General features: G+C 49.4%; 1 protein-coding gene across 5 annotated transcripts in view; it reads left to right on the forward strand.

Moving 5' to 3' along the window:
* Nucleotides 1–19,883, forward strand: part of A4galt (alpha 1,4-galactosyltransferase (P blood group)) — a 30,305-nt gene extending 10,422 nt beyond the window's left edge. Inside the window, exons 1-4 of one of the 5 annotated variants that reach the window (XM_059247441.1) lie at nt 8,920–8,993; nt 15,881–16,268; nt 17,982–18,096; nt 18,259–19,883. In XM_059247441.1, the coding sequence (XP_059103424.1) occupies nt 18,305–19,354 (1,050 nt within the window). In that variant the 5' untranslated portion in view covers nt 8,920–8,993; nt 15,881–16,268; nt 17,982–18,096; nt 18,259–18,304 and the 3' untranslated portion in view covers nt 19,355–19,883. Of the gene's footprint in view, nt 1–8,919; nt 8,994–15,880; nt 16,269–17,981; nt 18,097–18,258 lie in introns of those variants that run through there. The other 4 variants (XM_059247440.1, XM_059247442.1, XM_059247443.1 and 1 more) reach the window with 4 other exon arrangements.
* Nucleotides 19,884–21,258: the final 1,375 nt, after the last annotated feature.

Genomic DNA, 21,258 nt, shown 5'->3' on the forward strand with positions numbered 1-21,258 from the left:
AGTTAAGAAAATGCCCTATAGGGCTGCCTATAGCCTGTTCTTACAGAAGCATTTTCTTAATTGAGGCCCCCTCCTCTCAGATGACTTTAGCTTGTATCAAGTTGACATACAACTAGCCAGCACAAATAACTAAAGTTTCACGGTCCTGATATTGAGGAAGGATTTTTTTTTCTTCTTTGTCTTAGTGGTTCTTCTCTCTTTCTCTTGTCTAATCTGATTTTTTTTAATTTTAAAAAATTATGTATTTTCTCTGAAGTACATACGTGGACCAACCACATGCATGCCTGTTCCTGAGGAGATCAGAAGTAGGCGTCAGTTATCCTAGGACTGGGTTTCTAGATGGTTCTGAGCCACTGTGTGGGTGCTGGGAGTCAAACCCGGGTCCTCTGCAAGAGCAGCCAAGTGCTCTTAACTAAACTGAACCACCTCTCCAGGCCCTGTGTTTGATTTTTATATAGGGTCTTTCCCTGTAGCTCAGGTTGACCTTGAACTCCAGATCCCCCTGCTCCATCTCCAAAGTCCTGGGATCACAGGTGCATGTAGCCAACCCTGGCTGATTTACGTGTGGATATAAATCTAAGACACTCTAGCCCCCTCTTCGAGTAGCAGCTATCATTTCTTGCCTTCCGACAAGGACAGATGTCACTTGTCTGCCCTCTTCACGCTCCTCATAGCTCTGCCCCGGTTTAGCTGGCACTGTGAGCAGTTCTAGGGAGACTTGTCAAAGTGTTGCCATCTTTCAGGACAGTGGACGCACATAGCACACTTGTGAAGATCAGAGGACACCACTCCTTCCACTGTGGGTTCTGGGGTTCGAACTCAGGTCATCAGATTGTCCAGTAGTCACTTTGCATCTGCTGAGCCATCTTCTCGGCTCAGGAACTATAGTTTCTAGGGCAAAAGCCAAGGCTCTGGTCACAGCAGTCCCATTAAACTCGGCAAGGCCGCCCGTGCCAGCACACCGTTGAAAGGAAGAGCCGTGAAAGCCAGGTTTACTTGACGTGACCACGTGGAAAAAGGAATGAAGAGGTAACTCCCAGTGCTGGCCTGGGTCACTTACTGACATGGACTTCAGGTTTAAATGGTAGAAGAATTAGGACAGGGGGCAAGGGGCATGCCTAGTGAAACAGTCCTAGTCAAGGTGTGGTCTGGCTGGTCATTGACCATATTCCGGTTTAAGCAGTGTGGTCAGAAATCATTGCTGTCGTTACTTGAGAGGATCAGTGCTGTTCCTCCAAGATCTCCTCTGCCCCAGGGTCTAGTCGCCTTTTCATAGTTAATTGCTGTCATCTGGACATTGGTCTCTAGGTAGGGTGTGTGTGTGTATGTGTATGTGTATGTGTATATGTGTACGTGTGTGTGTGTGTGTGTGTGTGTGTGTGTGTGTGTGTGTGTGTGTGTGTACAGGGTCTCAACCCGTCCTGCTTCAGCTTCCCATGTGTTGTGACTTTAAACATGTGTCACTATGACCACGGCCACTTCCGTCCTTCCTTCCTTTCGTCCTTCCTTCCTTCCTTCCTTTCTTTTCCTGCTTCTTTGTTTGTTTGGATGTTTTTTTGGGTTTTTTTTCCCCCCCGAGACAGGGTTTCTCTGTGTAGCCCTGGGTGTCCTGGAGCTTGCCCTGTAGACCAGGCTGGCCTTGAACTCACAGGGATCCGTCTGCCTCCTGAGTGCTGGGATTAAAGGTGTATGCACCATACCAGGTGAAGTTTTATTTCTTATTTGTTTGTGTGTGTGTGTGTGTGTGTATGTGTGTGTGTGTGTATGTGTGTGTGTGTGTATGTGTGTGTGTGTGTATGTGTGTGTGTGTATGTATGTAAGACACATTTGTGAGGGCCAGAAGGGGGAGCTGGATCCCCTGAATCTGGAGTTTCAGGTAGTTATGATCTGCCCCGCATGGGTGCTGGGAACTGAACTTGGTAATAGGTTTTCTGTACCCCAATAATAGGTTTCTCTGCCAACGCAGTAAGCCAGATCAAACCGAATTAAACAAGTTAAAGACCAGGTTTATTTGAGCAAAGCAACTCCCAGGTGAATTCTCCAGCCCCAGAGATTGAGGCAGGAGAAGTCACACACCTGAACTAAAGCAGGGAGCTTATATAGGTTGTAGGCAGGGGCTGCTGATGTGTCTGCCACAAGCTGGGTTTATGCCCAAGTATGGTCAAAATCTGTAATGCTTGGGCAGGGACTTGGGCTGCTGGCTGTAGTTGAAAGTTTCTCTGGTCCCACCTGGCCCTCAGTCCCTCAGCTGCTTATAAAATAATCATTCAGAAACTTAGTGTTATTTACAAACTGTATGACCTATGGCAGGCTTTTTGCTAGCTAGCTCTTTCATCTTAAATTAACCAATTTCTATTCATCTATGTTTTGCCATGTGGTCATGGCGTTACCGTTCTGCTGGCATCTTGTTTTCCTTGGGCGGCGGCTAGGCATCTCCCCCTCCTCTCCTTTCCTCTCTCCGTATATCTGCTTGGATTTCCCACCTGCCTCTAAGCTGCCTTGCCATGGGCCAATGAAGCTTTGTTTATCAACCAATCAGAGCAACATATATTCACAGCATACAGAAAGCTATCCCACAGTAGCTGGAAACTTCAGGGGAGGAGCTGCAGTAGCCAATAAGAATGTGGAACTGGGTTTTTCGGTGGCTTCTCTTTGTTAGATATTCTCTGAGAGGGTGGGATGTAGAGAGGGAGGAATGGCACTTTCCGGAACAAGCCAGAAAGTTCTGGAGGTTCTGACTGAACCCTTGGGTCCCCGGGAACTACAACAAGCACCCTTAACCGTGGAGTCATCTCTCCAACTCCCATTAATAGTATTTTTAGAAATGCATGTACATTTTTATTTTGGTTTAACTTGTCTGGGTTGAGAAACATCTAGACTAGGGCATTGCTGAGACACCTTGGGCATGTCTCTGAGGGGGTTTCTGGAGATCAACACTGAGGTAGGCAGTATTCCCCTAGGCTGGGGGAGGAGAAGAGCAGCAGCAGAGTAGCCTAAGTAAAAAGGGAAGACAGGAGAAAACCGTGGTGGGCTGGCTTCTCTCGGATTCACTGCCCACAAGAGCCATCAAGAACCCCACCATGCCTTCCCTGCCATGATGGACACCACTTTCTCACAGCATACACCAAAACAAGCCCAGGAGCTGCTTTTTATGAGGTATTTGGTGACTAATTAAAAGTAATACAGTGACTAAGGTTGATTTCTAAGTTATTATAGAGAGGCACTGCTCAGAGTGCAGTGTGGGGTCGGGTCTAATTCTCTTTGCTTAAGGGTCATAGTCAGGCAAGGGTGCAGCTCAGTTGTGCATTGTTTGTCTCGCGCGTGCGCACGCACACACACACACACACACACACACACACACACATACACGAAACCCAGGGTTCTATCCACAGCACCGTAGACACCAGGCATGGTGCCGTGTGGCTGTAATCCCAGTGCTATAATAACTTAGAAGTATAGAGGCGGAAGCAGAAGGATCAGGAGTTCAAAGCCATCCTCAGATATATAGAGCTCAAAGCTAGATGGGGCTGCAAGAGACCCTGATACAAAAAAAAAAAAAAAAAAAAAAGGCAACTACCCTCTCCCCCATCAATTCTCACATGTTGCCTCTCACCTCCATACAACATATTGTGGATTATTCATGTACACATGCATGCATACACGTGCACACAATTAAACCAGAGGATGTGCCTAGATAAACTATAAGCTTATAAAAGGCTTCCTAGTTTCCTAGAATTCGCCACAAGACCATGAAGATCTCACAGACTTAGCATCTCCCATAGTTCCATATGTTACAATAGAAATGTCTGTCCCCCAACACTCTTGTTTCTGTGTGGGTTAAGTCACAAAATTAGAGAATTCAAGCTCCCCTGTCACACTAGCACATGCTCAAATACGTCTGCTTGAAAGAACCCCAAAGACAGATGGGAAACACTTAATTCAGTAGAGCTCCAGATTGGCTCCAAACAGCCTGGAAACTGACAAGGAAAATGGAGGGCCTGATGTGCACCTGGTAGGGAAATGCTCCCCTAGTGTCAGAGCTCAGGACCCACAGAATCCAAACACTCACCTCTGCCGCTCTGGCTAGTGGTAGGAGCAGCAGACAGGCCAAGGTGAGAGACAGGGAGAAAATTCCTGCAATAAAGAGATCCCAGCCGCTTTGTGGACCATCCGATCTTTCCTCTCTTTCCGGGGCTAGCCTGCTCTGAGTGGCTGACCCCGGAAGGTGGCTTTCACCTGGTATATTTAGGGTGAAAAGCCTGGACACCCATCCCAGCTTGCTATTTAAGGGTAGTGGCGGTGAATTACAGAGGTGAGGCTGGCTCAGTGTAGCCACACAGGGGAGCAAAACAAAGCAAGGGGTTTAGTGACACCCCAAGTCCGTCTCTGAGGTGCTGACATGTACTTTAGTTTTAAATGAGGTGCTGACATGTACTTTAGTTTTAAATGGCGGGTGAGTCGGGGCAGTCCTGATCAAGGTGTGGTCTGGCTGGTGTTTTCACTTCTGGTTCTGTAAGATGACTGGAAATAGCTCTTATCTGGCTTGCTCTGCTCTTGGGGTCGGGAGAGGGGCAGTTTCGAGTTGACTCTGGGCAGGGTTAGAGCCTGACTTCTGTCTTTGTGCCGTCAACCACAGTAAAGGAGATGGGCACCAGATGAAGGCAGAGATGCTAGACATTCATCTTGCTTGTTAGCTAACCCAATGATCCCAAGCAAGGAGCCTATGCTTTTGGTAAAAGCAGCTTCCTAGCCATATGGGAATATTGGTGTACCTTTGAGAACCATGGGCTCAGTTCCCAGGGAACTAGGGTCCTGGCAACTTGATTACTGTCAGATCTGGCCCAAGCCAGTAGCTTCTGAGTTCTTGTCTTGGGGAACTTGAAGAATAAAACTGATGGACCACAGAGGGTGAATTTTAAGAGGGAGGGAGGGAGCCATTCCTTCTGAGTTAGGAATGGAGCTCAGCCTTGAGCCATCTAAGCAGCCACATGGCAATGGGGTCGGGGAGAGAGGCTTTAGAGACAGAGTAAGAAGCCCAGAGTGCCTGCAAAGCATGCTTAGGCTCTGACCAGTGCTGAGAAAGTTAGCCATTCTGAGTCAGGACTCCAAAATTTCCAGTGACCCAACAGAACCTCATGGTGGGTGGGGAGGACTATACTTAGGGGCAGGAATTCTGGGAAGGAAGAGTACAGTATCTCAATAAAGGGGTAATTATTCCTCCTATCCCTTTAGTGGGGTTTAGGGTGAATAGATCTACTTTGGTAGGGGTGGTCCTGCCTTCCTGAGAGGTGACCCTTTAGCCAGGTGATTAGCCTGTCCAACCAGATTAACTCTTTCATGTTTTGGGTAGCTTGGAAATGCTACCCCCACCCCATCTCCAGACCAGAGAAAGAGCTTTCCCCAATTGGCCACCCCAGAGTCCTAACCAAAGCTACTGAATATATAACCTTGTTTCAATGACTTGGAAACCAGGAGAGGTGTCAGTGGCTTGAAGAATTCTAGGGGCCATGGTGAAGCCATGCCCCCTCCCATAGTAGAGAACACAGGGGCCAAAACACTGAGGAGTCAGGCTGGACAGCTGTGAATGAGTGAGTGGCACAGCCTATGCTTAGCAGGAGCCAGACCTAGGGTCAGTCCCCAGCAGTAGGCAGAAATTTCTGTCCCACCCACCAATTCCCAGATAACCAACTCGAAGACCCAATATTAATTACAAATGCTTGGCCGATAGCTCAGGCTTATTACTAACTCGCTCTTACAACTTAAATCAACCCATTTTTATTAATCTATATATTGCCATGTGGCTCGTGCCTTTACCTGTCCTCCAGCATGTCTTGTTCCCTCTGTCTCTTGGAGACTCCACTGACTCTGCCTTCTTCCAACATTCTCATTTTGGCTGTCCTGCCTAGCTACTAGCCAGTCAGTTCTTTATTAACCAATGAGAGTAATATATATTCACAGTATACAGAAGGATTATTCCACAGCACCCAGCACTGAAGAAAAAGAGAGAAAGGGAGGGGACACTTCTTTCAAGACAAACATTCTGTATGACAAAACAAAGTGGCCTGCTGTAATTGGTACTGTTTTATTTCTTGGTGGCTCATGGTATTAATTGTACACCTTTTGAACGGGGCATATTAGATCAATGTCAATAAAAATAGAGCCGAATCACGCTTCATTGCAGTTATCTTTGTAATTTATAAACATGCTGAACTCTCGCTGTTTGGTTCTTAGCTTTTTCCCCTTGCAGGGGAAGACGGTGCAGCCAATGTAAGGGGTCCACTCTCTGCTCTCTTCCTGGCTCTCTTGCCAGGTTTTCAGGGTGGTTTGGTTTGGTTTGGTTTTGGCTTTACTGGGGTTTGAATCTTACACCTTAAATGCTCTAGTCAAGTGCTCTTACCAGTAAGTGGCATCTGACCCTCCCTGCTGGTTTCATTGTGGTTTGAGATAGGGTCTCATGAGGTAGCCCTGACTAAGTTGGAACTCAGAAATCCACCTACTTCCTGAGTTTCTGGGATCCTGGGCTTTGCTGTGGAACCACAGGTATATGCTGGTAGAGAGCCAGAGGCAAGGGAAAATAATGGAAGTGACTCCTTTCACAGACTCCCGAGGAATGCTGACTTCTATCTGCCAGCAACCCTTCAGAATTTAGCCTGAGCTGAGGGACTAGGACCTAACAACTGGATCGCTGTATTTTCATGATAATTTTCTTTTTTCTTAATTTACTGGAAGTCAGAGGGCAAACTTCCCGTCTTTCCTTCCACCACGTGGGTTCTAGGGACTGAGTTCGGGTCATCAGGCTTGGTCGTAAGCACCTTTACCTGAATCATCTCTCAGGCCTTTAGTCAGTCCTTTTAGTTTTTTAAGTTTGAGGGGACAATTTTATTAGAGTTTAAAAGAAAAACACCTAGGACAAGCAAGGTGTAAATCTTAGCAGCTACCCAGAGTACCAAAAAGAACATACTTAGTTTCTGGCCAGCCCCTGAGAGAGAGAGAGAAGTAGTTCCATCGTTCCAAGACACAGAAAAGCAGATTGACCCAGTCAAACCTCATGACTACTCAGCTAGTACGACTGCCCGGAATTTTCTTCATGTCTTCCAAAGCAGAGGAGAGCTTTTCCTTAACCTTTAATTTTCTAATTTACCCCCATATTCAATTTAGTAAAATTTTCCTGGTTTAACAGGTTTGTTTGTTTGTTTGTTTGTTTCTTTTAGAAACGGTCTTGCTATAAAGCCTTGCCCAGACTGGAACTTGCTGGGTAGACGAGGCTGGCTTTGAACTCATAAAGATCTGCTTGTCTCTGCTTCCAAATTAAAGGTGCGCACCACCATGCCTGCCCTGACATTGGATTAGAGGCCTGGGCTGCCTCCTCCTCTGTTGCTATGGTTGCTGTGTTCCCCCTTTCAGAGGGAACCCTGGTTTGGGGTGGGCAAGCTGTGTTATGGTGTCGAAAACCAGGAGCTAAAACGGAGATACTACAAGGTAAACTTCATTCACAGCCGGGGCAAATTTAGAGTTCCCCTCCTCAGGAGTAGAGTGTAAGCCACACTCAGCTGCTGCATCTTTTACAGGTCCTGTATGACCTTTGTAAGCAAGCTTAAGCAAGAGCAGAACTTTTTTGCTGTTAGCATTTAGCACAAACACATTGTCAAAGCTTTTGACCTTGCTGTGATTGGCCAACTTCAGAAAGCCTCTTTTCCAAGTCAAGTCAACTTGGTTTTTCCGAAGGTCTTTGTGGTCTGTTGGTTTGAAAAACAGTCTACTCAACAGGAACATGACTCTTCTTTCACCTAAGAAAACCACGTATAAAACAGCAAGGTCCTGGGAACAGGCCTGGGAGCTGAATAATGGGAGGACTGGAGCGATGTGATCTTATAGCCGATGAAGTAAATTATTTAACTCATTAAAATCAGCAATGAAAGTAAAAATGGGGGAGTCTAATGAGCTGCCTCTAGCCAGGAGCCCTTTGTCAAGTTCAAAGGAAACTCCATTATTCCAAATTCCGGCTGTTAGACAAAAGCATTCCTCAGAACTTGAAAGTCCAGTTCCCCTCTACCAAAAGGAGCCATTTCCCTTATTGCTGGCAAGAGGAATATGTGGCTACTTGTGGTGTCTGTTAGCTGGCCTCCAGGTTCCCTCAGCATCACAGGTACCTATTACACATGTCAAAGTCCCTGCTGACATCTTGGCACACTTCTCCACTCTCCTACCCTTCCCCAAACCGCTCCAGCTTGTGGGCTTCCCTCTCCGAGCTACTCATTCTCCTTATAACCCTGCTATTTCCGCTGTGTTCTCTCTTTTGCTCTTTCTTGATCATACTCTTTCTCTCTGTCTTCATTTCTCACGCTCCCCTTCTCTCTCTTTTTCCCCATCGCTCTGCTCCTGCTTCTCGCCTGGCCAGGTCCAGTCTACTACTTTCTCTCTCTGCTCTAGACTCTTCCAGATGCATCTGGCTGTTCTCTCCCTCATAGCTACCACAGAAACCTTCCTCTAGGCCTGGCGGTGGTGGTGCACACCTTTAATCCCAGCACTCGGGAGGTAGAGGCAGGTGGATCTCTGTGAGTTCGAGGCCAGCCTGGTCTACAGAGTGAGTTCCAGGACATCCAGGGCTACACAGAGAAACCCTGTCTCAAAAAACCAAAACCAAACCTTCCCCTTAACCATATCGTGGAGCAGCCATGTCATGTCCATTTAGGCCACAGCTCCCACTTTCTCCCATTTCCTCTTAGAAGTGAGGTTTGGGGCCAACATAATCACTGGGGTTTTCTGAGATCTTTGCACCCCGTCCCCCAGTTCACTGCTGTGTGTGCCAATTACAGGTGCTTTGGGCCACACTTACATATGGGAGCAAGTTTGAGTTTTCTCCCTACCCCAGATTCTCTAAAGTTGTAACTTATTTTTCTGTGCTGTGTTTGATTCCACAGGAGAAGGGTCAGGACTAAGCCATCCTTTTCTTCCCATTGGCTGGAGCTTTCTCCCCTCAACTCTGCTTTCCTGTAAGTGAGGGTACAGTTAAAAAAAAAAAAACACCAATGGGTGGTGGTGGTGGCGCACACCTTTAACACCAGTGTAGCTGGAGTTTTCCTGCCTGGCCCACAGTAAGGATATATCTCTTTCACCTGCCAGTCCCACAGCCTCTCAGACCCGACCAAGTAAACACAGAGACTTATGTTGCTTTCAAACTGTATGGCCGTGGCAGGCTTCTTGCTAACTGTTCTTATAGCTTAAATTAATCCATTTCCTTTAATCTATACCTTGCCACATGGCTCGTGGCTTACCGGCATCTTCACAAGCTGTTTCTCATCATGGCGGCTGGCAGTGTCTCTCTGACTCAGCCTTCCACTTCCCAGCTTTATTCTCCTCCTTGCCCCGCCTATACTTCCTGCCTAGCCAACGGCCAATCAGTGTTTTATTGATTAATTAGCAACACATTTGCCATACATCCCACAGCACACCAGCCCCAGGGAGGCAGAGGCAGGCAGATCTCTGTGAGTTCAAGGCCAGCCTGGTCTACAAAGCGAGTTCTAGGACAGCCAGAACTGTTACACAGAGAAACTCTGTCTTGAAAAAAAGAAAAGAAAGGAAGGAAGGCAGGGAGGGAGGGAAGGAGGGAGAGAGAGAAAGAGAGAGAGAGAGAGAGAGAGAGAGAGAGAGAGAGAGAGAGAGAGAGAGAGAAAGGAAGAAAAAGAAAGGAAGAAAGGAAGAAACCACTGAAATGGATGCTCCATGATTAGCAGGGAGGCTTTCATTGTAGATAAAAGAGAGAGAGTGAACATCCAGAGGTATCTGGAAGAGTCCGGAGCAGAGAGACTGGACATGGCCAGGACTATCTGTGAGAGAAGCAAGGATAGCAGAGAGAATAGCAAGAGAGAAAATAACAAGAATAGTAGGGGAGAGAAGAGCAAGAAGGGCAGTGGGCGGGGAAAACCTTGTCATTATAGAGAGAGTGAAGGCGGGCCTGCGAGAATGGTACCTGCGACAGCCTAGGCGCTAGCATCGTGGAGGAGGCTGAGGGAGGTGAGAAGAGCCAGGATGCTCGCCAGCTTTGGGATATTTAGCAAGTACATGTAAATAGGGGCCAGCCTAGGCCTGTGTCAATAGAGAGCCATATGTCCCTTCTGCCAGAGGCAAGGGAAATGGTGTCTTTTGGTGGACAAGTTCCTAAGGAATGCTGGCTTTTTCTAACTGTGAGAAATCCTTGTAGATCAGTGGTTCTCAGCCTTCCTAATGCTGCCACCCTTGAATACAGTTCTTCACGGTGTAATAACCCCCAGCCATAAAGTTATTTTCACTGCTACTTTATAAGTGTAATTTTGCTACTGTTATGAATCGTAATGTACATATCTGATTTGCAGGATGGTCAACCCCTTAGGCAACCCCTGTGAGTCATTTGACTCCCAAAGGGGTCGAAACCCATAGGTTGAGAGCCACTTTCTATAGTCCAGTTTGAGCTGAGCCTAGACTCAATTTTAGACCAAGTCAATCTGAAAGGGCCGGCCCTTTGGGGAGGAAATGGAGTATCCTTTGGGCCTGACACATTCCTTTCTTCCCTCCCTTCTTTTCTCTTTCTTTCTTTTTTTTAAAGACAGGGTCTCATATCCCAGAGCAGCCAAAGTTGACACTGAATTTCTTATCTTCCTGCCACTAACTCCCAAGTGCTAGAATTATGGGCATGTGCCACCATGCCTGGTTTGTGTGGTGCCAGGGATGAAATCCTGAATTTCGTGGATGCTAAGCCAGCACTCTGGCAACTGAACTACTTCTACAGCCCAGCCCCCTGTGTGGGACTTCCTACCCTCTCTCCAGTGTCCCTGATGGCCCAGGAAGCACAGTGGAGTCTTCTTTCCTTTGCCCTGGGTGAGCCTCTGCCCTAGACCTACGGTCCCCCGGAGCCTGGGTGCTACAAGGGACCCAAGGCTCAGGGAGGTGACTTGTCCTGTAGCATGTGTCCTGTATCCAGCCCTGCTAGGAAGGGGCATTGGAGTGGGTTGGGGGACTCTGGGATACCTGACTGTCTGATGGTAAAGGAACCTGAGTTGACTGTACCAGAAGCAAGTGTGATCACGGAATGAGGATTGTGTGCTCTGACAGTTCGCTCTTGAGAGCCGTGGGTCAATAATAAGAAAGAGGGCCAGTCCTGGTCAAAGGCTGCTTCCTGGCCACATGCAGCCATAATGCTGAACTTAGAGATGAGAGGGAGAGGGCCACAGTGTCCTCCATGGCCTTAGAGACTGTCCTTATTAAATGAAAAGAAGAAATAAGCAAGGACAGACATGCCTGCTCCTAGGTATGGGGGAGGAGAAGGTTTACTGTAGCTATGAGGGAGAATGTAGCCAGAGGCAGGGACCTCTGTGAGAGTCCAGAGTGGATATGGACAGACTAAACTGGGCCATGTGAGGAGAGGTGGGAGGGGAGAGGAACCGCTGACCAAGAGGGGCAGCCTGGGCTAAAAGACTGGCCAAGAGAGTAAAGGGTAGACCAAAAAGAGTCAGGTTACCAAAATGGCTGGATTATATAGAGAAGGGCGGGTGGGGGAAAGGTAACCCAGACCCTGGGCTGGAGAAGTTGAGGGTAGGGCTGAGGTATACCAGCCAGGAGGGCCCTGTACCAGGTAGAAACTGAGGGATGCTGGGAGAACCTGGCAGCCAGGTCCACTTTGATAATGTTAACGAGGCACCTCAGCCTTAGGGACCTAATGCCAATGTCCCTTCTTTCCCAGGCCCTTCCCAGATGCCTGACAAAGCACACCTGTCACTGTGGCCTGTGGAGGCCTGACTCTCAGGCAGGGCCCTAGACATACGTCATGCTCTCCAAGGCCGGATGGGCTTTGTTTTAAGCCTGGTCTACAGAGCAAGTTCCAGAACAGCAAAGCTCCACAGAGAAACTCTGTCTCGATAAAGCAAAACAAAACAAAGAGAGTGAGACGTGAAGGTTCCGCAAGGCTTAAAGCCTTCACCTAACCTGGGGCTTTGTCTTGCCACTCCTGGGGCCACACACCGTCATAGGTTGGGGGATTTCACCCCATCCCAGCCTGACTTGTCTGGTGGCCTGGAAACCCCAGCAGACTAGTTCCTGGATGCTGATGAGGTCTCCCACTGCACAGCCTCAACTCAGCTCCTCAAGCTCCATGTATGTCCCTGGTTCTCCTAGGTATGTCACTAAGAGACCCCACTTGGTTGTCGATGGAATCTTTTGTGATTCCTTGCATCTTATGAGGATCCCTGGAGAGGGTGCAAGTTCTGTCTGCAGAGGCCTGGGGAGGGACCACACGTAGCAAGCCTGGGTGGGGACCTTGCCTGAGTCACCATCAGAACAGCTGACCCTCGGCTGGCTCAGCACTGGTTTTCTGTGAGCCGTTCTGTTGGCACTGAGCCCAGGTGTAGGATCGATGGAGTTTAGCGTGGGCTGCATCTGACCATCCCCATGACACTGTCCTGGCTCATGGTCAGCCAGGGAAACAGATGGAGGGACAGCCATTAAGGGTGCAGCACTCAGGTTGGAAAACAGTGCTTGGAACTGGTGCCAAGCTCCACCTCTCTGCCAGCTGGTATTTCTGCTCAGCCTCATTTGCCTGCCGTGAATCCTGGAAGGTCCTGATACTAGGGAGCCATGGGAGCAGCAGAGTGGCCAGTTAACACACTACCTGGAAATAGCTTCCTGCCCTAGGGAAGGAAGCCTGGGGATGGGGGGGGGGCAGGTAACAGGGACATGACAAGCTCTTCTGACAAGGGCCAGGGCTTAGGGTGCAGCCACAAGGCCCACCCAGGGGGGGCTGGGAGCATGCTTTGGGTCTGAGGTCACATGGGTATTGAGCTGTGGCCAACTTGGCCTGGGATATAACTTCTATTCTTGGGTCTCCAGCTTTGACACCAAATATGGTATGGCTTGAGTCTAGTACTTTCAATGTGGTCAGGCACACTCTATCCCACCTCGGGCCTGGGCTCTACCCTATACCATGGCACAGTCAGGGCATCCCAGTACTTGGGGTCCCCCAAGTACTCAGAGGTGCACTCTACTGATGTCTGATGATCCACATTCAGGTGGATGTCTGTCTGTCTCCCACTGGGTTAAAAATGCTTATGACCGAAGGGTGGTGGTGGTACCCTTAATCCTAGCACCTGAGAGGCAGAGGCAGGTGGATCTCTGAATTCAATGCCAGCCTGGTCTACAGAGCGAGTTGCAGGACAGCCAGGGCTACACAGAGAAACTCTGTTTCGAAAAAACAAAACAAAACAAAACAAAACAAAAAAGTGCTTATGACCAAAATAGCCTCACTCCCCATAGGAGGACAGAGCTGGTGCTATTTTGGGGTCTGTCTCAGCTCCCTCACATGCATGGCCCTGGCTGGGGTCCCAAGCAGCTCACTGGCCTTGGCTCCAGCTTTGCTCACTCACAGATGCTCTGGGTCATTCAGCAGCTGCCCCTCTGCTCAGTCGCTGATCTGCTGGCTCACTGAATTCCCTCACCTGCTCATTTGTTTACTACATCTATCAGGAGCTGGACAGGGTTCCAGATGCTGAACAAATACAAACCCAAAATATACTTTTCCAGCCAGGCGGTGGGAGCGGGTGCTTTTAATCCCAGCACTCGGGAGGCAGAGGCAGGCAAAATCTCTGTGAATTCGAAGCCAGCCTGGTCTACAGAGTGAGTTCCAGGACAGCTGGGGCTACAAAGAGAAACCCTGTCTCAAAAAAACAAATTGTGTGTGTGTGTGTGTGTGTGTGTGTGTGTGTGTGTGTGTGTGTGTATGTGTGTCACACACTTCTAATCCCAGCAAGAGGGGAGGTTGGGAGCAGGACCATGAGTTCAAGGCTAGCCTGGGCTACTTAAGACCCTGGCTCAGAAACAAAATGAAACACAAGGCTGTGGTGTAGCTCAGTTGGTAGTGTTTGCCCTGCTTACATGAAGCCCTGGGCTCCACCCCTGCAAGGGATAAACTGGTGCAGTACTCACCTAGAATCCCAGCACTGTGAGGAAGGAGGCAGGAGGATCGGAAGCTCAGGGTCATCTTTGGGCTATACAGTAAGCTGGAGACTAGCCTGTTCTACATGTGTCACTCAATAAAACACCGTCTGTCCTTGCTGGGCTATTTCTAAATAAATTCCCTAGAGAAGAAAGCCCACTATGTTGGGATAAGTGCTGGGGAGAACACAGACGAGTAGAAGGCAGGGAACGCTGGAGTCTTGGGGAGTTGTGGTGGTGGTGGTGTTTTCTTACTCTCTTTTTGAGAGGCCCTCCACCCAGCTCCCAAATAAATCACACATGGAGGCTTATCATTACTTATGAATGCCCGGTCTTAGCTTGGCTTAGTTTCTAGCCAGCTTTTCTTATCTTAAATTATCCTGTCTTTTGCTTCTGGGCTTTTCCTTTTCTCTAACTTCTGTAAGTCTTTTTCTCTGGCTTGCTGTGTTGGGGGGCTGGCCCCTGGAGTCGTCGTCGTCCCCCTCTGGCTGCTAGATCTTAGCTCGCCAATCCCTCTTCCCAGATTTCCCCTTCTATGTATGCTCTCTGCCTGTCTGCCCTGCCTATCCTTTCTCCTGCCTTGCTATTGACCAGTTCTTTATTAAACCATCAGGTGTTTTACACAGGCACAGTACCACAGCTTCACAGAGTTAAACAAATGCAACATAAACAAAAGGAACACACCTGAAAATAATATTCTACTACAGGTTTGAGTCATGAGGGTGAATTATGAATGGAGAAAGAGCTGTCCACACAAACAGTGGCAGGTGTCCAGGTCCTGAGGCAATGTCTTGAGTTCTGAGTCAGGCAGATACGGTTTAGATCAGGAACCAGGGGGAAAATGGTGTGAAGTCAAGGGTGTAAGGCAGATACAGGGCCTTGGAGACCTGAGTCTCTCACATTACTTAGGGTCTGTGCAAAACTATGATGTGATCTGGCTTGGGTTTTTGTTATTATTGCTGTTGTTATAGATAGGGTCTCATGTAGCTCAAGCTGGCTTTGAACCAAGGAGATATTATAGATAGATAGATAGATAGATAGATAGATAGATAGATAGATAGATAGATAGGTAGATAGATAGGTAGATAGGTAGGTAGTCAAGGATACCCTTGAGCCTCTTGCCTCATCTCCCTAATGATGAAAATTTTTTTTGTTTATTTGGTTTTGGTTGTTTGGTTTGGTTTTTCAAGACATGGTTTCTCTGTGTATCCCTAGCTGTCTTGCAACTCATCACTTTGTAGACCAGGCTGGCTTCCAGCTCAGAGATGGGCCTGCCTCTGCCTCCTGAGCACTGGGATTAAAGGCGAGGGCCACCACCGCCCTCCCCACTGTTTATTGTGTTTAAATAGCATCTGGCTATGTTGCTCAAACTGGTCCTAAACTTGTGAATGGATTCAAGCGCTCCCCCTAATCCTGCAACCCAGTCATTGTGTCTAGCTCTGAGTTTATAATTGTTATTGTTCTTGGCTTTTGAGACAAGGTCTCACTATGTAGCTCAGGCTAGCCTGCAACTTGTAGTGACCCTCCTGCCTCTGCCTGTCCGGTGCTGGGATTCAGCCTTCGACTCTCATTTGCTGAGAGGGAGCTGGTCGAGGTTCCCTAGTGCATCCCACAGTCCCTTCCAGGCTGTAGTGCTGAGGAAGGTCCAGGGTTCCCACTGGCCAACACCTCCTCCATTTGACCGACCCTTCCTTCCTCTCCCTGGAGCCCAGCCCAAGTACCATTTCAGCCAGTGCCACTTGAACCTAGAATCGAGTTCTAGTCGATTGCATTGTCCCCCTGCCTCCAGATAGTGCTCCCACGGGGCTGAGCACGGGCTAATGTGCTCAGTTTGGCAACAGGGCTGCGCTCTGAAAGCCGGAGTAATGAGCTGCCCATGGCCTACAGCTCTCTCTCGCTGTCTGCCTTTCATCTTTTGCAGGTGGGCTGGCACCATTAAGCACGAGAAGACAGGCCATGTTGGCATAGAAGATGGGTTCCTAACCCAGTGTGCGTACCCAGGATGCCTGCAGGTGGCTAGGACTCCACCTCACCATGGGCTGCCCAGGCTGGTCAGTAGCCCTTTAACCTGGAGAGTGTCCGTCCATGTGGCTCCAACTCCAGCTCTTCCCTGTGGGATGGCCATTGGAAGAGTCCCGGAAGGGACTCAACTCTCGGGTTCCCGTTGCACCTACCCGCCTGTGCCTAGTCCTTTGGCCTCTTTCCATTCAGTGGTTCTATTCCTACTTCCTAATGTCAGAATTATGCAACTGTCCTCTGGAGTGGCTAAGGGCCTGAGGGGTGTGAATGCAACCTGGAACATAGAACAGGTATGGTGTGACCCAGGGTTGCTGTTAATCTTCTGGGCATAAGACTGAGTTCCTCCAGTGAACCAGGCACCCTTTTGGACACTCCCTTCCCAGACCAACTCTCTCCCCAAGAAGAAGTAATGTGGTAACAGCCCAGGCCTGTACCCCCACCCTACCCACTCCCGCCATACACATCCTGCCACTTTCTGCCTGGGGACAGCATGAGGGAGATAGACTGTGCACTTCCCTATCCTTAAGGCCAAGGTGAGGATTAACCCTTTCAGGTGCTTGTAAGGGTTTGATGCGTTTGTATGTATGAAATGCTGCTCTGTTGGTTAGATGGTTAATATTTATTGAAGGAGCAAACGTATGAAGCAGTAGGGCATGGTGGTGCAGAGCTACAATCCAGTACTTGGAAGGCTGAGGCAGGAGGATCACGAGTGAAAAACCAGTCTTGTTTACGTTGTGAATTCAAGGTCCCCCTTTCCAACTTAAAACGTCTGCTAGGTATAGTAGTCCTTCACCCTTTTAATCCCAGTGCCTGGGAGGCAGAGGCAGGCAGATCTCTGTGAGTTCTAAGACAGCCAGGGCTACACAGTGAGACCCTCTCTTTAAATAAATAAAAATAAACAAACAAACTCGCCTTTATTCCCAGTGCCTGGGAGGCAGAGACAGGAGGATCTCTGTGAGTTCTAAGACAGCCAGGGCTACACAATGAGACCCTCTCTTTAAATAAATAATAAATAAACAGACTTGCCTTTAATCCCAGCACTCAGGAGGCAGAGGCAGGAGGATCTCTGTGAGTTCGAGGCCAGCCTGCCTGGTCTACAGAGTGAGTTCCAGGACAGCCAGGGATACACAGAGAAACCCTGTCTCAAGGACCACCCCCCCAAAAAAAAGTCTGAGGAGGATGGAAAGATGGCCCAACAGTTAAGAACACTTGCTGCTCTTATAGAGGACCGGAGTTTGGTCCCCAGCACCCATGTTGGATGGCTCACCACCACCTGTAACTCTAGCTCCAGGTGATCCAACACCCTCTTTTGATCTCTGCAGACATCTGCACTTATACACAATGTGCCACACACACACACACACACACACACACACACACACACACACACTAATTAAAAATGAAATAAATTGAGGCTAGAGAGCTGTCTCAGTGGTTATGAGCACCGACTCTTCCAGAAGACCCAGGTTTGATTCCAAACACCCACATGATACCAGCTCTCAACCTCCTGTTTCTAGCCCCAGGAAATCCAGTGCCTCCTCTGGTATCTGCGGGCACTTTGTGCATGTGGGCACACAAACATATACACAGGAAGAACACGCATGCACATGAAATAAATAATATACAATAAATAAATCCTTAGATGAAAGACCACTTGCTCTGAGTATTACTGTCTCTACCTCCCCAGCATTGGGGTCACATACATGTGCTGTTGTTCCTGTCTTCCATGGGTTCTCAGGATCCAAACTCAGGTCCTCCTGCTTGTGTGTTTTACCTTCTGGGGTATCTCTGCAATCCTGAGCCCAGGTCTTTACGCCAATGTGTTTGAGACATTGAGCAGCCTGTCTTTGAGTGAGCCAAGACCTGTTCATGGAGCCGGGGGTGGGCTGGGGTGGGGTCAAAGGACACACTACCACCCCAGTAGGCCAAGAGAGGCAGATTTTGTCAGGGTTAGGGTGCCATGAGGCAAAGTTGTTGCTTCTAACTGTCCTTGTATCTGCTAGACTCTGGCTGCACACTGTGAAAGACACTGGTTCTGGTCCCCAGACATTCACAAGTTTACTACACCAGACAAAAAGGACCTTGCCCAGGCTCCAGTCCACAACTCCTGTTTTACAGGTGAGCAGCCAGCTGGCCACGGTGCAGTTCATGCCTTTTGGGTCCCAGAGATCCCAGGCTTTGGAAGCTAATAGTTCCCTGATGTTGGCAGGAAACACGTTTCTTGAGAGTCAGGGATCCCTGCAGCCAGCCAACCTGAATGCTGGTCCTCATTTCTTACAGGCCAGTCAATCCTCGTGGGCATCTCCTGCTGTGATCTGGGGAGACCATGTTCAAGTCCCCCGACTGCCTGCTGAGGATGCTCAGGGGCACCCCCAGACAACGAGTCTTCACCCTCTTCATTATCTGTTTCAAGATCACACTCATTGTCTCCATCATGATCTACTGGCACACTGTGGGTGCACCCAAGGACCAAGGACAACAGAATAGCCTGCCAGTGGACATCTCCTGCCCCCAGCTGGTCTTTCCTAGCATCCTTGCCCCAGGTAACATCTTCTTCCTAGAGACCTCAGACAGGACCAACCCTAGCTTCCTGTTTATGTGTTCTGTGGAGTCAGCTGCCAGGGCACACCCAGAGTCCCAAGTGGTGGTGCTTATGAAAGGACTGCGCGGAACCAAGGCAGACCTGCCTCAGAATTTTGGCATCTCTCTTATGAGATGCTTCCCCAATGTCCAGATAAAACCTCTGGACCTGAAGGAGCTGTTTCGGGACACGCCATTAGCAGCCTGGTACTTGGAGACGAAGCGTAGCTGGGAACCCTACTGGCTGCCAGTACTGTCTGACGCCTCTAGGATCGCACTCCTCTGGAAGGCCGGTGGCATATACCTGGACACAGACTTCATCGTCCTCAAGAACCTGAGGAACCTGACCAACACGCTGGGCCTTCAATCCCGATACGTCCTCAATGGAGCCTTCCTAGCCTTCGAACGACACCATGACTTCTTGGCCCTGTGCATGCGTGACTTTGTGGACCACTACAATGGTTTGGTTTGGGGCCACCAGGGCCCCCAACTGCTCACCCGGGTCTTCAAGAAGTGGTGTTCCACCCGCAGCCTGGAGGAGAGCCACACTTGTCGTGGGGTCACTGCCCTGCCCCCTGAGGCCTTCTACCCCATCCCCTGGCAGGACTGGAAGAAATACTTTGAAGACATCAGCCCTGAGGAGCTGGCCCGGCTGCTCAATGCCACCTACGCCGTTCACGTGTGGAACAAGAAGAGTCAGGGTACACACCTAGATTCCACGTCCAAGGCTCTGCTGGCCCAGCTACACGCCCGCTACTGCCCCATGACACATGAAGCCATGAAGACGTACTTGTGAGGGCCCTCTGGGCTGCCTTCATGTTATATCAGCACTGTGACTGCCTTTCCCAGGGAGGCGAGATGAGCGAGCCGGCAGGAAAGATGGCCCCGAGCTGCTGCTGCCAACTTCAGAGGAGATCAAAGCTGGCACGGGGAGCATGTGCCACCTCTATGCACCTGCCCCTGAAGGCCAGGGTGAGACTGGTGGATACAGTTTGCCCAGTGTTCTGGCCTGGCAAGTGATTCTAGACTTAGTAGCATCTGGGACCTTAATGAGCTACATCAGCAAGCCTGGAACATGGGAAAGCATCCTAAGGTAGCTGGAAGTCAAATGGGGCCAGGGGCAGAGCTCAGAGAAGCCTGGGTAGAAGTGCCAAGAAGGGTGGGGCTCTCCCAGCTTCCTGAGCCCAAGGGGCAGGGCAGAGCTCACTGGGAACTCCATCTTTCCTCCCTTGGGGCACTGCTCTGAAGAGCTGCCACAGTCCATTTCAGTGTGCAGGGGATGTGGAAATTGTTTTGGCTTGGGAAAAGTGTTCTTTGGTTTGGTTTGGTTTGGTTTGCTTTTTGTTTTGGTTTGGTTATTGGTTTTTCAAGGCAGGGTTTCTCTGTGTAGCTCTGGATGTCTTGGAATTCATTCTAGACCAGGCTGGCCTCGAACTCACAGAGGTCTGCCTGCTTCTGCCTCCTGAGTGCTGGGATTAAAGGAGTGCACCACCACTGCCTGTCTGGGAAAAGTGTTTTACATCCCCTTCCTGTTGTAGACACTGGAGGCTATAATAAAAGTGACTGACCAACGTCTAGTACCTCATACTCACATAGCACATTTGTGAACGTGGATTTCGGCAAGCACACGCCGTTCTACAGACAGGAAAGGAGCTGGAGGGTGGCCATTTCATGGGTCACAAAACTCACTTGGAGAGGCTGGGCTTAGAACTGGGTGGCCGGCCAATATGGCATGAGAGGAGCCTGTGGTGTTATCTCACTTCTCAAGGCACACAAATCACAGAAGTGGAGCCCCTACCTCTCAATAAGCCTAGATCTATTTTAGCCTACATGGGGCTCAATGTGAACAGCAAAGTGTGAGGCTAGGGGCTAGTCACAGCCATGGGAGGGGACTCGGGGCTAGTCACAGCCATGGGAGGGGACTCTGGCCTCACCTGGAAGCCCGGCCAAGCTTCTGGGAACTCCTGGAAGTGACCTGCTATGTAGTCCCAGGGCTGGGCCACAGGAGCATCTATGCGGTCACAGCTGACTCTTTCCTCTGATGGCTGGCCATTCCTGTGGGCGGTGGGAGGGCAGGAGGGCTGCCAGGATCCCTGGGCTGCTCTCTAGCAGCCAAGCCAGGAGACATATCAGCCTCCGGGCTCTGCCTGCACACAGGCTTGGACAGCTCAGAAAGGGGCTGAGCTGCCCTGCCTCCAAAGGTATTCAAGAGCGGATGAGGTTTTCAGTGAAGACAGTGAACTGTAAGCCAGGTCTTTCTCCAGTCAATCAGAATGTCACTTGAAGACAGTTCAGCTGTAGGGGCTGGAGAGACGGCTCATCTGTTAGGAGTATAAGGCATGAGAGGCACTTGCTCCCCTTCCAGAAGACCAAGCACCCTGGTGAGCAGCAGTTCACAAGCCCCTGTAACTCCAGCTCCAAGGAATCGCCAATAGCTCCTGTACTCACAGGAGCACATACACACATGCACGTTAACAACAACAACAACAACAATCTCTACAATCACAGCCAGCTGGTGTGGAATTTATAGCAATTCTCCCGTTCAGTCTCCCGAGAGGTAGGATTCTAGGCGTGAGCCACTGTGCCCAGCTCCACCAATCTTTTTAAATTTCTTCTGTTTTTGAATTACGGGCTTTAACAACACAAACACTATATGTGACTACATATTGGAACAAGTGAAAGGCTCTCTCAGGTTGGCCT

This window comes from Peromyscus eremicus, chromosome 20 (assembly GCF_949786415.1).
Source record: "Peromyscus eremicus chromosome 20, PerEre_H2_v1, whole genome shotgun sequence".
NCBI lineage: Eukaryota > Metazoa > Chordata > Mammalia > Rodentia > Cricetidae > Peromyscus > Peromyscus eremicus.